This window comes from Spodoptera frugiperda, chromosome 26, assembly GCF_023101765.2.
Source record: "Spodoptera frugiperda isolate SF20-4 chromosome 26, AGI-APGP_CSIRO_Sfru_2.0, whole genome shotgun sequence".
NCBI classification, from domain to species: domain Eukaryota; kingdom Metazoa; phylum Arthropoda; class Insecta; order Lepidoptera; family Noctuidae; genus Spodoptera; species Spodoptera frugiperda.
The window spans coordinates 5,638,320-5,657,084 of NC_064237.1; the positions used below are offsets into that span (position 1 = coordinate 5,638,320).

Below are 18,765 nucleotides of genomic sequence, written 5' to 3' on the forward strand. Positions count from 1 at the left end.
CAACAAAATAGGTAAGCTAGCAACTGGTTGCTAAACATACAGAAATACATCATAAATAGTTTACCTAAATTGCTTATTAAAATTCCTGCTAAAGTATACACATGAATTCGCTGTTGCTCAACAGTTGAAGAATGAGACGCTAGTTAGGATATTTAGAATAATTGCCAATTTGCAAGCTAAGTCCTTAATAAAATTAACGAACCTAATATATTTATAAATAAATTAGGTACGGTACATCTTATATGATACAGCCATGATAATGTTTGTCCATTTGCAGCAGTATTCATTTTCAATCGATATTAATTCAAAATTTAATCGATTTAACATTAAATTCAAAGTAAATCATTTAGGAAGAATGTATTTATGTAAATGATGTAGACTCAATATCTAATTTAATATGTTTATTTTAAGGTGTATCACAACCACTTTCAACGCCATATCTTCCGGAGCCAGCACTCGCAGTACATGCAGCTGCTCAGCTGACTTCAGCAGCCGACCATGACTATGTAACCAGCATGCTGGCTGCCTGGGGACAGCTTATCATGGACGATCTCATCAGCACTGCCAACGGAAACAAAGTAAGTGGATTTTATTGTAACTTTCGTGAGACATACTAAATTAATTATTATGTTATCGGCTTACTCACGTATTGTTTTGACGAGGAACAACAAAGGGCACAGTATGCAACCTTGCGGTACTCCTTGAACTGTAACATGACATTTAAAAAATAATCGATAAACTCGTAGTTTCTAACTGAGACACTGATAACTATTTTGCAGAACGAAACGAGTATAACATTGAGAGACAAATATTAACAAATGTTCTCAAACTATGTCTGCATACAACAAAAACTATCTCGTTTTTTCGTAAATGTTTATCCAAACTTTGAGGGGTCAAGGTTTCAGTGAGAATCGTAAAAAAACACATTTGCACATCAATTTATTATTAATAAGCATTCAGTCTAGATTTTGAAAGGTTCATTGATTCGTGTGTTTTAATAAATTCAGTGCAGTGGAATCTTCTCAGACTTTAATCAATATACGTAAACTTTACCTGTTCTAAACCTAGATACGGGTTTATATTTCATATATTATTGAATTTTCGATTATTTACATTATCAATATGATAATAATGATTACTAATATACGCTACACCGAAGACAAAATTAAAATCACAATTTTTATCAACATTAAACTTAACATAACTAGCAAAAAGTAAACATTTTGATTTTGATAACGCAGTATGTCCCGTTTAATAAATTTTGGGCTCAACTAGTCTTAAAACAACATTAATTTTATTGAAGATAAATTTCATTTCAATAGTAGAACCCTAAAATGGGAGGTTCACATCATTAGGCAGATGATTACGCGGACATTGAATGGGTGTCATGTTGCGGCATCATCCGTTCTTCTTAACAAAAAGCATGAGTCCGCTGGCCTTCGATACGTTGGACATAATATGTGATTAACACTTAATACCGAATCACTACTGAATTCTCAATAAGTCTCATGTCATCTGTTACTTTCAAGGTGTATTGTGCGGAGGGAAAATTAAGTCTAAGTAGGACTTGCATAATACGTGCCTTTTGTAAGACAGTGTCCAAGTTGCATACATTACTAGAACATGTTCATTATTGGACCTACAGATATTTTTGAGAGCCAATATTCTATGGCAGCTTGTCAATTCGTTGAATCTTGGTGACCACAATATGATATCTTCAACCGCAATCATCGTCTTAATCATTTCATAGAAATCAATATACCTAAAGCTTATTCACCTTTTCTGAATAACTCCATTATGCTACGGAACCCTTGTCATTGACCTGTCTGATTCAACCAGATTTTTAAAGACTGCCATCTTGAACTTGGCCGCGAGTCAACCAATTATACTTGATTGCATTGTTATTAACAATAATAACTTACGGGGGCGTCATTATAGCTATTCTATTACCACTTGTGAACTTTAGTTTGCAATGTCCTTGTCATTTGCACAAACTCTGCTAATGAACTGATGTCGTACGCAATGGGTGTCTATCATATTGCTAGTGTCATTATATCAATCAGCCACTTCAACAACGTCCAATCATATTCTATGGATAGCCGGGGTAAAATAATCTTCATCTTTATCTAGAAAAGGGCTTTCGAAATCCATATTTTATTAGCACTTTCGTTCATTTATTCATTGACGCCTTCTGTCTCATTTCACACGGATCAAATTTAAATCATTGCGTATTTCACATCAATGGTCATCCACGTTTTGTATTCACGTGCTTATAATTGAACAAAAACTAGAATCTTAACCTGTTATTAGTACGTAGTCGTCAACAATCCTGATCTTTTTGCCAATTTTAGTTATTTCAAATGACCGACAAGGATAATACTTTGTTCTAACCTTGCCAACGAAGCACGTGATCGGCGTATTGAGTTCACGCGGTCAAAATAAGTTGGCTTGTATGATACACCCAACCTCGGTTGTGATTGGAGATCAGCTAAATGTTATATAACCACCAAGACCATTGTATTCGATCTCATTTTAATATTGTCTGTCCTAGATAATGCTAACCAATATTGACCGAAATTTAGACTACTATGCATTAATGTTAATGGAACAGCTATTCATTAATAGAGCTGCGGACTACCTAGCGGGTTTACCGGGGGTCCGGCTCAAAAATCAGGAGTAGGAACAGGGAGATTTTTAGTTAGTAAGAGTTCGACACTCCCTCTCGCCTCGCTCAAGGCGGGAGAAGTTATTGGATGATTTTCTCCCCTTAAAAAAAAGATTTAAAGCTCATTAATCAAGCCTAACGGCCCAATAAGAAGATGCATATTCAAAAACCAATATTTAATACAAAAAACAGATCAATAACAACAATATTTTTACAACGCCAGTTACATAACATTCGTGATAGTTCGCGAGGTCGTAGAAAGGTTACGTATGTAGCGGTCGTAGTGAAAGCTGGTGAAGTAATACGCTGATGGCAGGCGATCTCATAGTTCCTAGTAGGCTCACTTTTCATGTCACAGAGATAGGACAGGAAATTATTCTAATTGTCACTAGATTGATGGCAGCGGCTATTGTCTTGTAGTTGCTGTTGCGTAGATAATTAATGCTCGTAGTCTTATTGGATGCTTGTTGTTAGATGTTAATAATGAGGTTATATGCTAGGTATTTAGTAAATGGAAAAGGGGAATGATGATGATGATGATGGTGGCATAAATAAATAAGGGTACTTATATAAATGGCATAAAAACAATGACTTAAATAAATTAGGTTATTACTTATTTTGCTTGAAACACACTGTATATACCTAGGCCTACTGAAATGTAGGTTTAGTTTACTGATTGAGTAGTTATATGTCTAACTAATATTAGTTATTATTTAACAATTGGTAACAGGCAATTCTCATTACTTAATAGTTTTTTTCAATATTTAGTCCTTATCAAATCGTATCATGTGTATGTAGCGGAAGCGATTGCGTGCACCTACTTGAAATTAATTAGTCTGTAATACACACTGAACTTAAGTAACATGTTATGTAGTTACTTCGTGAATTAAAGTCGGTTCAAAATGATCAGATTATACTTTCTCTGTTAATTCATGCATTCAACTGTTTCACGCCTGTTTATTCCCTTTTAGTAGATAGAAGTGGGTCTACTAAGTAGAAAAAACATATTTGATTAGTATTTACAATAGTAGTTGTCAAACAAAGGCTACAATTTTGATTTTATTAATATATGCTAAACAAATACTCATACGAAAGAGGTATTTAAGATTCGTAGTAATTGGCGTTCCATAGTGTCTGCCTAAAAAAAATAGTTCTATAAAGTTTCAAAAACTTACATTTTATGGATTATTAACTATCCACTGTTAACCAACAAAAACCCAGTAATACTTAGTTACTGTGCCTCATCATGTGTTAGAAACTTAGATTGCGATCTAAGTTTCCTAAAGGCGAGAAATTTTGCGACAAACAAGGCAAAGAAATTAAATATGAATGAATATTTTAACACTACAACCATGTTGTAGAAAAACGTATCTATTATGAGCATTTTCTGACAATGCTTGTGAATGACTCATGGGAAGTTTTGATACTGTCTTAGGTACTTCCGTTTCGTTGTAATTAACGCGAATGTGCAGATTGTCATAATGATAACAATTAATTTTAGATTGTTTACAACAGGTGGGCACTGTTTTAAATAATGTTGAAGAATCTTAAAGATCTTATAACATGACACCGTCGTTTTTTGTCCTGCGTATACCAACGGGGAAATTACAGAGATTACTGCCATGGTATTATAGAGCCCTGGATCGATCTAGGTCTTTGACTTAGTCCTTTAATGTGAATATAAATCCATTTTGGATTAAGAGCGTGGGTACACACATATGCTTTAATAAAACACTCCCAAATTCGTACTTCTTAAAAAATATTACAAAGACAATTATGCAACAGCCAACGTCCATTCATAATTTAGTAGAAGCTCTCCATACATAATTTATTTATTCTGTCTCAATTAGCATTTAAAATAATGCATCTGAATCTTCAATAACTCGGAAATGCATTTTAAAATTGGTCATCTACATTTGTTCCATTGACCTACCTATGTCACTCTGGTTAATGACACCAATCAACAATTTCGGCAGGTGTCATTAAGGAAATAAGAAAATATTTACTTATTTACCGTACCCGTAAATGACAATTCCTGATAATAGGTATTAACTATTTACTAGTGCGTCTATTTATGATTTTTAAATGCTCAAAGCGGAATAGATTCCTATTTTTATTTTACACCTTAAATGAAATAGTCTGGCTACATATCCATTTAAACATAATTCTCGTTATCTATTCAAATAGAATTACATTTAACTAAGAAGTTCAATTAAGTAACATTGCAGGGTAATCAGTTTAATCACTGGCTGACCCAGTCAACTAACTGGTTTGTATTAAAGCTATAATTTGTGACGAGCGCAATCCGATCAGCCTAATTCTTGTTAATACACTTAATATAAGCGATAAAATTACCCTACCGGCTTAGGAGCACTTAGTTACTGCGGTATGGTTAATGCAAGGTTGCTAATTTTGTCTCCATGGTAACAAGCTGAAGGGCTTGCCTGCATCACTACCTAGGGTACCGAGGCTCCCTAGCGTGAAGAACGAGGAGGTTTTCAACTGTAAGAGTCTAGGATTTTCTCACCCTAGGCGGAAGATAAAGGGTTTTCCGAAAAATGGTAGCAAGCAATTAGTGTCGTAGAAATGTAGGAGAATGTCGCTAATAATCGGCTTTTTCCTTCAATCAAGGCGAGTTCATCCCATTACCTCCGTCTTTAATAGAATTCTGTATCACAAACATCATCGTTTTAACCCAGATTCACCTACTGCTGGATACATATGCGGCTCCATCCTTTTCATATTATCCACCCAACGCATTTTTAAACGAATTTGGTTAATATTTCTAAGTCTAGAAGTCTACCCAGATATCTTGCCCATATTTTTAATATTAATCCGTTCTATTTCTTTTGTTACAGGACTGCTATGGAGCGACATGCGAATACGTTAGATCTGCACCCACTAGAAACATCGACTCCTGTGGCTTTGGTATGTACAAACAAATAATACAACCTCTTTACATGCAAAATTATTTAAATTACATACTTCATTGGTCCCGACTCTCATTTAAATCGTAAACATAATATTTATTGATCAATAATAATCCATCGATTTCCAAGAGCCTGTTTATAATTTAATCGTCATAAGATGAGATTACGTGGCATATGTGTTGGTATAGGGTGTTTGTATTGTTTAAACATTAACTCCTCACTCCTCAGTACTTACATTAAATCTCAGTAAGTAGGTAAGTGGTTGGCTATTGCCAGTCCATGCCAAAATGTAGGACAGAAGCACAATATTTAAAAACAAAATGCCCATAATAAATCTTAGGTAACAAATATTTTCTCAGTCGAAAGTCTTCACGTGTCATAAAATATCGTAATACATAGTATGTTGTTTTATGAATATTCATTGGCAACATTTGTAGGCAACGTTTCGCGGTGACGGGCCTCAGCTCGTTGAAATGTTGCACTTCACTAGGAAGTCACAAGTCTGTCAAGCAGGTTTCAGTTAACCAGTGAACGTTTCTTGTCTAAATTTTGTAACGTTGACATAATATTACGCTTAATACGAGTACGAGCTAAAAATGTTGACTGGCCACTCGAATTGTTTAAGGAAGGCGGCGACCAAGGCTACGACGGCCTATCTCAATTTTTGTTCCTAGTTCATTAACTCTTGAACAAGAACAACTATCTATATTATAATATACCTACCATGTTATTATGCCTACGTTACTGCGTACCTACTTATTACGATTCGAAATAAAAAAGTACTATAAATAAATGTTTAAGTAGGTAGCTACCTACTCTTACATACAAGACTACTAACAGATTTAATTTTGTTTCTTTCCTAATTGACCGATTGTAAGACAGTTTATAAAGGTTAAATGTAATTTGCTTTCTACTTAGGTCCCTTTAACTGCCGTACTCAAAAACATTTAATGATTACATCAACAATTCCTTAGTAACAGTACATTTAAGCAGTAAGGACTGTGTCTATTAAGTAATCATTAAATGACTCTGAGTTTGGCAGTAAGAGTTCACACATTCTTGATTAAATTGGTCATCAACTTTAATCTACTCTTTCTCCAACAGAACGCCGTGAACAAATGAACTTGGCCACATCATTCTTGGACGGATCTTCTTTGTATGGCAACTCGGAGAAGGAACTCCGTTCCCTGAGGCTATATGATGCTGGCAAAATTGACCTGGACTCTTGTCGCAAGTAAGTTTGAACACGGTTTAAATTATGTTTACATTAATGTAACCGGTCGATTTGAAAGCTATTGGACTGATGACTGTTGATGAAGCGAAGCAGGTATGTAAGAGTCGTAGCAATTGGCGGTCCATTGTCTGTATAGTGTTATGTATGGGTGTCTTGAGTTTGACATGATACGATGACGAATTTAGACGAAGAGTACAGAATCTACAATTAAAAGTTATCTTATACGTTCATACCAGTATCGGTACTTAATAACATAGTCAAGTCATTGAAGATGCCTAATAAATCAATTACTTATTATAATAAATTGATAACAAATCAACAACATGTAATCACAATATACATGCAATTAATCTCCTATATAAGTACTTATTCCATCAAAATCGTGAGTACAAACACGGAAGAAAACAAGCCAGTAATTAGATTGCATAATTGAAACCATTCCCATATATTACAGATCGTAGATATTATACAAGTAGTGGCTAATGTGTGAATTATTCCCATAGTGTAGTACCTATTCAATCGAATACATTGTACGAGCATTGTCTTTAATATTGGACCTACAAACGTATCCGTGTTAAGACATAGTATGCAAGTACGCGTGACACGGTGCGCCTATAACAGTTTCACTTTTATGCCAATGACAAAATGTCAATCAATCAATTTTCTCTTGCATGGCTTGAAATTGTCCTATTTAATTAACTATACGACAGCAACAACACCATTTCGATGTGACAATACAAGATCTGAGAATTTCGTAGTTACAGTCGCGCAGATCAACTGTACTTAAGCACTTTTAGTCCCTAGAAATAATCGAACAAAAGCTTAGATAGTCTACGCTGTCCGTAGGTACTTAACATGCGTGGTAGATGAGAGAATTCTCTGACACAAATACATTCTATCTAACACGTATTTCTTGTATGCTAAAAATATACTTCACCTACCGCAAAATTCAATAACATATTACGAAAGTTATGAGTGTACTTAATTTTTAGACAGCGGTCAAAATTGACGAATTATGTAAGACGCAGCTGCGAAGACATACAAAGAAACTACCCACGTACCCACCATGTATTTACTATGCAAAAATATTTATAACCAAAACTGGTTTTGCCAAATCTTTAATATCCAAAATGTTTAAAATGGCAATATCAACATAAATATGTAAACAACAGATTGTTGAAATCTACGCTTCAAAAAGCTAATTTAGGTACCTATTATACTTAACGACCAATTGCTAAACAGATTTCAAAAGCACTTGCAAATATACCGTTCAATATTTCCAATAAAATTCAGACAAAGAGCTTCTGCCCTCAAGACAAAACATGATAGAATTCTAAGGTGTCGTCATAAAATGGATTGTATGCAAATAACTTAACCTTGAGATGATTTGCATTCGCACATAGAGATTTCAATCATTTTACATATTTGCATCGGAATCTATAGTCTTGATATGTGCGTGAATGTAAGGTGCATTCGATTAACATGACTGTGGGAAGGCCGCCTGTCAGGAAACAGATGAACTCAACGCTTGTTGCCGACACTGCGGTTTTTGCAGCCATAAAAAGCACTTATATAAAACTAAATTAAGATGGTAAATGAGAAGAGGAAGTGTATTATAGTAACAGTTTATAGTCTATTCAATCGGAAATATATTATTAAGATGGACATTGTTGCTAAGTAGCCATAATAATCGTTACATAAATATCTTATTGATATATTGCCTCAAGTTGACCCAGTTTAATAAATAGACACTCATCAATTTACTGTCTAGGAACTAACTTCATAACCTTTTATAAAGCCCCAAAATTCTTTTAAACATGCACCATTTATAACATTTTTCATCTTCTAGGTGCAAAGATGGCTCACCAACTGCTCCGTTGTACAAAACGTTGTTGTCTGAACACAATCGCATCGCTGGAGAACTTTACGCACTGAATCCTTTCTGGGACGACACCACACTGTACCTGGAGACTAGAAGAGCGGTAGCAGCTATCATCCAACATATCACTTACAACGAATTCTTACCCGTACTCTTGGGAGAGGTGAGTTTCAACATGACCAAAAAAAATACACATTTGTAGATCCTTGTTCGATCGTCTTTTTTATTTCAAAGTGTAGATTTCTCGAGAAAACAACAAGCATTAACTCCTTTTCCTCCTGTTCCTAAAATATTCGTCAGAATGTTATTAAGTGATGGAAATAGTGTTTAGAAATCTTCATTATGTATTCTCTATTTTAGGTTGGCATGGCAAAAGCAGAGCTGAAGTTGACATCTCTTGGCTTCTGGCGCGGATACTCAAGTGCAAACCGCGCTGGTGTCTACTCTGAACTGGTCGCCGTCGCGCCCATCTTCCAGGCTATGATGAATCAGAAACTGGTAAGATTCTAAATACTTAAAAGTAACTGAATAAATAAACTTAGATAGCAGCATCTACAAGATCACCTAAAAGAAAAAATATGCAAAAAGACTATAAAATTATCTATCCCCAAAAAAATCTCATGATTACTGTCATATTTTCAGATCAACACCACGACCACCTTGGAACACCTAGTGCGAACTAGCGCTCAGCACGTGTCTCACTTCCCAGCATCAGCTCAATGGGACCTCAACAGGGCACGAGACCATGGAGTGTCTTCATACCTCAGAGCTCTACGCATGTGCGAACCTATGGCCACCATCAAGTCCTTCGGAGACTTCAGCAAAATGGGCTTCGATAGAACACAGCAAGAAATGATGGCTGATATGTACAAGTGAGTTTATATACTCTTTAGGTATTTGTATTGCAAACTAGTTGTTTCACTAGGATCGACGTCGAATCATTAGTTTTCTAATAGTAGCTATTTATTTTCCGCTAGATATTTTTGGTCAGATCCGTTCATCCGATTTACCACCAATATTTTTCTAATTCCAGGAACCCCGAAGATGTGGAGTTAATGATTGGAGGTGCTATGGAGAAACCAGCATCCGGTGCTGTTGTCGGGTCTACTATTGCTTGTGTCTTAGCTCTGCAATTCGCAAACTTGAAGAAGAGTGACAGGTAATTCAAAATCATTTCTTATTTCATAGAGGTCTAAAATAACAATTAGTTATTTCGAAGCAGTAAAAAGTGCAAGTTCTTTGTCTAACCGAAACTCTTTCTAATTGCAGATTCTGGTATGAAAACGACTTACCGCCCTCATCACTATCACCCGAGCAACTTGGTGCTATCAGGAAAGTGTCTCTTGCTGGAACCCTCTGCGCTTCTCAGGATTATCTATCGACCATTCAACCAAAAGCTTTCGTGAGAGAGGATCCTTATCTGTAAGTATTCTTAGAGCCTTTCAGAATTAAATTAGATTCTATTGACTCGAAACTGAGGCTATCTATAAATGAGCAAAACTCTCCAAACTGACAAACTGATATGCAAGTAAAACCAACAATTATAAGACTCATTTAGCAAAAATAACTAAATGAACCTCTGTAAACGACGACCTAATTCTTCTGCAGTAAATTAATAAGACCGTAATTAAAATTGGTACTCATTCTTTCAGTAATGCACGCCAACACTGCTCGCAACACAACCGTCTAGAACTGTCTGCGTGGAGAGATGAGAGCGGTGCCAAGGCCGCGGAGAGATTGTCACAGGACATGCTCGCTACTGCTCTGGAGAAGGCTAAACAGGAGATGGCTGATAGGAAGAAACTCGAATATATGCTGTGGGAAGCACGTAAGTTAACAAATACCTTAAGTACTCAATACCTAATGTAATAAGTTCAGGACTTAAGAAAGTCCTCTTTAAAGGAAGCCCAATGCTGAGCACCAATGCTATGCAATGCAACTCCTCTGTTAGTGAGTGTGTGAGTGAGTGGCAGTCCACCCTGTCACAGGCTGATAATGATGTTGATGATGAAGTACTCAGACAAATACCTTTTCTTAAAACTCAAGCAAATGAAGATAGTCATTTAATAATATGTCTATCTCCATTCCAGGTGGAGGAGCTGATCCCAAATCTCCAGTTGGTACAGCGGCTTCGTTCTCCAAAGCTAACAAATATGCTCTGAAACTGGCCAACACTTCATTGTTCCTTGAGTTTGCTACTAATGAACTCATCAACACTATTGGCACCAAGTAAGTATTCAGATTCATTTGTACTTCTAGATTGATTAAGCGTGGTCATTATTTCAATGACCTTGATAGAACTCTTCTAGAAGAGTTATTATGATAATATCATTCTTCTATTCTTTCCAGCCACCGTCGCAAGCGTCAGATCTTCGACGACTCTCTCGGTTTTGGCACCACAGACTTTGTAGACTCTTTACAATCAGTGGACATCAGCGGTTTCCTTGGCAATGACCAGTCAGGACCCATCATCGAACCTCAGTGTGACGACAAGGGCTCATGCGAACCAGACAACCCTTTCAGAACATACACAGGGTATTGTAACAATTTGAGGAACCCTAACTTGGGTAAAGGATTGACGACTTTCGCCAGGTTGTTGCCACCTGTTTATGAAGATGGTGAGTAGATTTACTTAAGAAACTTATTCTTGTATCTTTTTATTCAGTCTTTTAATGTATTATACCATAATGATCTAATAAAGATTTATAAGGTTACTAGTAATCTCAGTTCAAAAGTGAATCATTATTGGATAAAGTGGATAAACTAAGCTATTGAACCTTTTTAACTTTTGGTCAGTACTTTGATTTAGACAGAGCCTAAAACTCCCTTGGCGCCATCTACAAAGTACAAAAACTATATGTCACTCTTTTGTCATTTTAATAATGTTTTATTCTTCTTTCACAGGTGTAAGTCGTCCGCGCATCAACTCAGTAACAGGCACGCCTCTACCGTCCCCTCGTGTGGTATCTACAGTGATCCATCCTGATATCTCCAATCTACATACACGATACACCCTCATGACTATGCAGTTCGCTCAGTTCCTCGATCACGAACTTACTATGACGCCCATCCACAAAGGTAAGGATTCACCAAATTGATGAAATTATTTAGAAAAACAGATGTAAACAGATGTTCCAAAAAAACCTATCTTCTGTATAGTAAGTAGCAGATCTACTTACTCCTTTCGGTATTATTGCTTTATTCAATTTTCAACTTTATTGCTTTGATGTAAAGTCTAAAATATAATACAATATAAAAATTTACAGATTAGAGTAGGTTGCAAATTTAAACTAACAAGGTTTTGAAGTCACGTCTTTTTCATTATGACACAGATTTTTTTATCAATCTTCCACTTTTTCCCAGGTTTCCACGAGTCTATCCCCGACTGTCGCTCCTGTGACTCCCCTCGCACGGTGCACCCAGAGTGCAATCCGTTCCCCGTACCACGTGGCGATCACTACTACCCTGAAGTGAATGTTACGTCAGGAGAGAGGCTCTGCTTCCCCTTCATGAGAAGTTTGCCTGGTCAACAGCAGCTTGGTGAGTAGACTCCCATCATTCGTCAAAACTCTAAACTATTCTAGCAAGTGGTCATAAATGTGACTGTTGTGCACAACGAATCAGCTCAATTTTCAGAGAGACAAATAGAATTGTGTATTCGGCTTCGTTCGGCCATTACTAAAATAGGAATATTTATTAGTCATTTAATAATTATAATACTTCTATGACCACTGTAAAGAGAATGTACTTCTAACACATTTTGGGTTCCAAAAATACAATCAGAATCCTTTTAAAAACAACCTGTTTTCTCCTCAGGTCCTCGTGAACAAGTGAACCAGAACACAGCCTTCATCGACGCCTCAGTAATCTACGGTGAGAACCCTTGCATCGTCCGCAAACTGCGCGGTTTCAACGGAAGACTGAACGCTACCACCAACCCTGCTAATGGAAGAGAACTGCTGCCTAGAAGTGATAACCATCCTGAGTGTAAAGCTCCTAGTGGATTCTGCTTTATTGCTGGTAAGTGTAATTCCGCTTACTTTTTCATCTTTTCTATTTACTTTACGACTGGAGATGTAGAAGTTATATTAGTTCAGAATCAAGGCAATGGAGTCCGGCTGATTTGAACTACCAAACCGGACTAAGGCCCGACAGAGGTTCCTTAACCGAACAGAAAAGCATTTCATTGAACCTAGCAAAAATCGATTGAACAGAGCTCAATTGAAATTAATCCTACTCTTCATCCGTCCCTAATGTCTTATAGTGTCTGCTTAATGAGGCAATCATCCCATCAAATATTCGTGAAAGCATGCAGCAATTGATACATGTATACGATAATGTACCAATACACATAACACATAATATTCCTTTACCAGGTGACGGCCGAGCATCAGAACAGCCAGGTTTAACAGCAATCCACACGATCTTCCTCCGCGAACACAACCGCATTGTAGAAGGTCTGCGCGGCGTCAACCCGCACTGGGACGCCGACCAACTGTTCGAACACACGCGTCGTATCGTCGCCGCCACCTTCACACATGTCATCTACAACGAATTCCTGCCCAGATTACTCTCATGGAACGCTGTTAACTTGTACGGACTTAAGCTGTTGCCTTCAGGTAAATTAATCTCAGTTTTTTTATATTTGATTTCAATGTTTATTTACTTAATAGATAATTGAAAATTATCTTAATTGAATTAAAACGCTACCATAAAGTTATTCGATAGGATTTTAGGATTTAAGTCATTTTAATGCCTTTAGAGGTCAGAAAAGCAAATCTCTGCACATCACCTTACCTCAAAGCTATCAGAAAATCTGAATCAGAAAACCTTATAGCTTTGAGGTAAGGTGATATAAAGTCCTGAATAGAAAGTATCCTCGCCTGCTAGGAGACCATGTTAAAATGTCACTTATCTGAAACTACTATTTGCTTGCAACGTAAAAATAAAACCTATTTTCTTCTTCCAGGCTACTACAAGGAATACTCCCCAACCTGCAACCCCGCCATAGTGACGGAGTTCGCGTCAGCTGCGTTCCGTTTCGGTCACTCCCTGTTACGTCCGCACCTTCCTCGACTGTCGCCCAGCTTCCAACCTGTCGAGCCACCGATCCTACTCCGAGATGGATTCTTCAGGCCCGATATGTTCATGTCTGTAAGTAGACTGTTTAGCTTTTTTTATGGGATATGGTGGCTAGTGATAGAGCAAAGTGGCGAACAATTGGGGAGGCCTTTGTCCAGCAGTGGACTGCTATAGGCTGATGATGATGATGATGATGATGGTATATGGTGACAAAGGAACAGATGGTAAGCTATGGACTGTAGGAGTTACTAGTGTGTTGCTGGTCTCTTGGGGGAAAAGGGGATTGGTTCGTGTTACCTCACTCACACAACGCCAACATTGATTTTCGCCGGTTTTCTGCGAGGCTGTGGTACGAGGTATCACTCCAATCGAGCTATAAAATCTACACTGTCTTAATTTCTTACAGCGTTTTTTCTTTTCAAAACTTTTGTTCAAAGACTAGCAATTTTTCGCGGCTGGAATTGTAGTGGAAAAATAGAGGTCAAACTAATGAACATTTGTTTTTATTTCAGCACCCACCAATGGTAGACGAGCTGATGCGTGGTCTTGCTTCTACTCCCATGGAAACCCTCGACCAGTTCATCACTGGAGAAGTCACCAACCATCTGTTTGAGGACCGTCGTATTCCCTTCTCTGGTGTCGATCTTATCGCCCTCAACATCCAAAGATCAAGAGACCACGGTATTCCAAGCTACAATAACTACAGAGCGCTTTGCAACTTGAAGAGAGCGACTACCTTCGAAGATTTGGCTAGAGAAATTCCTGATGAGGTTATCGCTAGGTGAGTGACAACAAAAATATTTACCAAGACTACAATCCCTGACACAATCCAAAATCTAAACCTTCAGATAAAATGTGATATTTAAGATTAGAAGGCAGACTTATAAGAGTTCGAAACCAGAACTAAAATCGGACATTATCCCGTTAGACATCTTCATCAAGTCTTATCAAAGGATCTTCTTTTTTGGAACCAAGTACCTTCCCTTGTTTCCTTCTGTCTTCCCTTGGTCCCTTCTTCGACCCAATTTTTTACCCAAAATACATCAATATTTACCTATTATCTTTTAATTTTCAGGTTCAAGCGCATCTACGCGACTGTAGACGACATCGATCTGTTCCCTGGTGGTATGAGCGAGAGACCGCTACAGGGTGGTCTGGTGGGACCTACCTTCGCCTGTATCATTGCCATCCAGTTCAGGCAGCTTAGGAAGTGCGACAGATTTTGGTAAGTGAAGATTTTGATAAAATTATCGATAAACAGAATAAGAGTATCAACAAATCAGGGGGCCTACTCTAATTCAACGAACGAACGAAAAAACTTCGCAGATTGCATTCTACAATTCTATTTATTGCGAAATTTCGTGAAAAAAATATAATACATTTTGATATGAAATTAAAAATAAAACGTTATTTTAAGTAATTCTATTAGTAAATCAATAAAACCCACGGCCGAAGATTAAACAAAACTTCGCATCGTAGTAGCCCTACAGAATAGAATAATGCCCTTACTTAGATCATAGGATGGCAAAGCACTGCCCATATGTAAATGGAGACTTTTGTCATCCTAATTGACAGTAAGTGAATGGTGACAATCTCATTTATAAATTATTATTTTTCAGGTATGAAAACGACAACCCGGCAGCTCGTTTCACAGAACAGCAGCTTGCAGAAATCAGGAAGACCACAATGTCCAAACTGATGTGCGATAACTTCGACCATCCTGGAGATATACAGAGGGCTGCCTTCGATCTGCCTAGCAACTTCTTGTAAGTATACACTGTTAGAAATATCCTTACCCATTGGGTGCATTTATTTGAAGGCCGTATGATTGGCTTCGGACTGATCTGCGGAGCAATAGACGAGATGGAAATTACTTATTACTTAACGGATCTGATTTTGATGGTACATACATAGCAAAAAACATAAAAAAGGAAAGGGGCCACTTTCTCTAGAAAAGTCTTTCTCTGGGAAAGTCAGTTTTTGGATTCTGGCTAATCCAAACCTAAATTGCTTTGTAAAGGTTTCATAGACCTTTCAGGATAAATATTGTATGACTCTGTTTGTTCCTCACCACCAAAAAGTAGTCTTCTTATTTGCTTTACTTCCTTTTAAAAATATATTTTGATTTTTTTCTTAGATTTCTCCTGTCTTTGTCAAAAACAGATTCGGATTATAATCGATGTATCTTTCATTCTAGGAACCCTCGTGTATCTTGCGCATCATTACCACAACTGGACCTGTCGGCGTGGCGCGAGAGCTCGGCACAGGGTTGTCTCATCGCGGGCAGATCTGTCGCCGTCGGAGAGTCCGCCTTCCCATCTCCTTGCACGTCGTGCATATGTACTGTTGAAGGGGTGAGTTGAAACTTCTTATTTTAAAAAAAAAAGTGCATTTACGACACTAACCATGTCTTTATTATCAAGTCATGCATATGCTCCTTTGACCCCAAACTTTAAAAAAAAAAACCTATAAAAATTATATGAATGACATCTTATTTTATTTTTCAAAAGATAAATGTGCACGCACCTTCATAATATGTGTAAGATCCTAAAATGTTAATGGCAACACTTATTTTTGGCTAGTAATTAAAATATTAATATAGGAGAAAAGTTCGTTCTTCCATGTATGTCAATTTGTATAACTATAAGTTTTATAACTTACTGAAATCCATTTAACTTATCGACAAATATGTTAATTTTCAGGCTCAATGCGCTTCCCTACGCATAACAGACTGCGCACAGCTACACCGCGAGTGGCCCCGCGAGGCAGTACAACGCGACGACGTGTGCACGGCGCAGTGCGGCGCCAGCTCCACCGCGCATGCGCCGCGCCCCGCCCGACGACCTCATCTCAACTTCAACTTCCCTGACCTGTCACCATTCGTCGCCAAGTGATCGCCTATGTAACACCCTACTCTGTATAATGTAATTAGTGTTTTGTCAATAATTGTAAAAAAATTAAATACTCCTAATGAGGCAGCCCTATAGACATGTCTATGGGGATTTGACATAAGCTAACGTCAAATTTGACGTATGCAAATGTCAATCCCATACATTAAATTTTTAATTCTATTCAATTATCGATTATGCAATTTATCAAGGAATGCTCTTAGATGTGAACAAGGGAAAATAAATGATTGTCTTCCTAATTGATAGAACATCTTACATTTAACAGAGCAAGGGTTTTGGTGAAGCTAATAATTTAAGAAAATGAGATTGACCAACCCAAAAATGTATGTAGCGCAAAACGCGCTCGTTCAATCCTAAAACATAAGGACAAAAAAGCAAATATTAGACAATCTCTTGCGTAATTTCAAGGTCAATTTAGAACAGAGTTACCACAAGTTTACCACTACATTGAAATAATAGTCAACCATACTATACGTATCCAAGTATTCATATAATTGACTGATGTCTTGTCTCATTTATACTTTGTTATGTATTTAGTTTAAGTATTCTTTAAGACCATTACTAGTTAACTGCCGTACTCAGAGACATTTAATGATCACTGAAACTATTCCTTAGACTTTTCTTCCTCGACAATTGCTAAGGACTGGGTTAAGTAACCATTAAATGATCGGAGTACGGCGGTAAATCCGAAATGGACGTCTGTAGCCGAACTAAAGCTATAAGGTCCCACTAAGGAACAAAATGTACAAACGCTGTAGATTAGAAAATGGTTAAAAATAAGTTCTATTTTCTAAAATTCAGTAATGTCGTGTATCAATAATTTCAACGTAAAATATTTTAAAAATTTATGAATGTTGTCGATACTTATTTAATGGTATTCATTCGTTTTCTAAACTCGTGATATTGTTTAGAATGTTATTTTGAGGAAAGAATGAGTGAATTTGTCTGTTTTTTTATTTTATTTTATGTTATTGTAAACAACTTGTATGCGGAAAATCTTTAGGAATACTAGGAACGCATGACATGCATGCTAATAGTTCTGCTCATGGCCTGAATTCTCTCTGGCCTATTAGGTTGTAAGTTATATCTATTTTAGATCATATCGTGGTCTTTATTTCTCTCGTATGCAAATGTTTCACGAATAATTAATGTTACGGCCATCATGAGCTTTAAATAGATGCAGTGATGTTTAGCGACACGCTATTAACTACTTTAACTACACTGCATTAGATATTACAATAGAATAATTCAATAGTATTGAAAACGTAATAACATTATGAACTTTCCATAACGACTTGCTACTTTTTTTCACTGCAATAGAGTTCAAAATATCAAAATACAAATCGCATTTCCGTGAATGTAGACGGAAAACGCCTACTGAAACTTTCAAATTTCTTTAGCCTTCATCACGTTCATACATCTGTTCATAGAATCCAAAATTAGTTTACAAAACATCTACTGTTATATCAAATGTATCATAGAATAACCGACATACCATCCAATGTACCGATGTTACCATACTAATATTATTTTAACCAGATTCCCCGTTTTCGGGGAGAAAAGCTGAGGCCAAAAGTTTTAGTCTCCAATAATTTTAATACTTATTTGTGTCTAGCTCACTATATTCACTGCCTAGTTGTGCCTAGGATTATATAGGTTCTTGTAAATTATTTTGTAATATATTGGAGTAATTAATTAATAATAAGTGTAACACGTTCTTTAGTTGTAATTATTTTAAGTTCTACGATATGAAATCTCACCTAGACAACGAAAATTGAATATAAAATATTTTTTATTTATAATGTCGTTTTATTCCTTTTTTTATTTAATTATCAAGGAGTTTACATAATAAACTTCCTGACCATTTTACTTACCTTACCCACTCTTTTATTTCTCATCTATCCACTCTTTGTTTTATTCTATTGCCCTGGTACATTTCATAGAAACAGAAATTACATTTTAAAATGTATAAATAGGCAATTCTTGTTTATAATAACTGTCAGCTTTTGTTCACCATTTCAATCATACATTCTAAACTAAACTACATGAATATTTAACAGAGGACC

The 18,765-nt window shown here is 36.6% G+C and overlaps 1 protein-coding gene across 1 annotated transcript in view; it reads left to right on the forward strand.

Annotated features, from left to right (window-relative positions):
• The window catches only part of LOC118281868 (heme peroxidase 2), a 45,569-nt gene extending 27,068 nt beyond the window's left edge, over window positions 1-18,501 (forward strand). The window contains exons 4-24 of the mRNA XM_050705041.1: window positions 412-578; window positions 5,524-5,593; window positions 6,700-6,829; window positions 8,679-8,871; window positions 9,069-9,206; window positions 9,351-9,580; window positions 9,742-9,867; window positions 9,978-10,130; window positions 10,361-10,536; window positions 10,799-10,937; window positions 11,058-11,326; window positions 11,613-11,786; window positions 12,072-12,248; window positions 12,525-12,728; window positions 13,085-13,327; window positions 13,678-13,862; window positions 14,303-14,571; window positions 14,866-15,015; window positions 15,410-15,556; window positions 15,988-16,144; window positions 16,493-18,501. Coding sequence (XP_050560998.1) covers window positions 412-578; window positions 5,524-5,593; window positions 6,700-6,829; window positions 8,679-8,871; window positions 9,069-9,206; window positions 9,351-9,580; window positions 9,742-9,867; window positions 9,978-10,130; window positions 10,361-10,536; window positions 10,799-10,937; window positions 11,058-11,326; window positions 11,613-11,786; window positions 12,072-12,248; window positions 12,525-12,728; window positions 13,085-13,327; window positions 13,678-13,862; window positions 14,303-14,571; window positions 14,866-15,015; window positions 15,410-15,556; window positions 15,988-16,144; window positions 16,493-16,684 — 3,689 coding nt within the window. The 3' untranslated portion in view covers window positions 16,685-18,501. The remainder of the gene's footprint in view (window positions 1-411; window positions 579-5,523; window positions 5,594-6,699; window positions 6,830-8,678; window positions 8,872-9,068; window positions 9,207-9,350; window positions 9,581-9,741; window positions 9,868-9,977; window positions 10,131-10,360; window positions 10,537-10,798; window positions 10,938-11,057; window positions 11,327-11,612; window positions 11,787-12,071; window positions 12,249-12,524; window positions 12,729-13,084; window positions 13,328-13,677; window positions 13,863-14,302; window positions 14,572-14,865; window positions 15,016-15,409; window positions 15,557-15,987; window positions 16,145-16,492) is intronic.
• The last annotated feature ends 264 nt before the right edge of the window (window positions 18,502-18,765 follow it).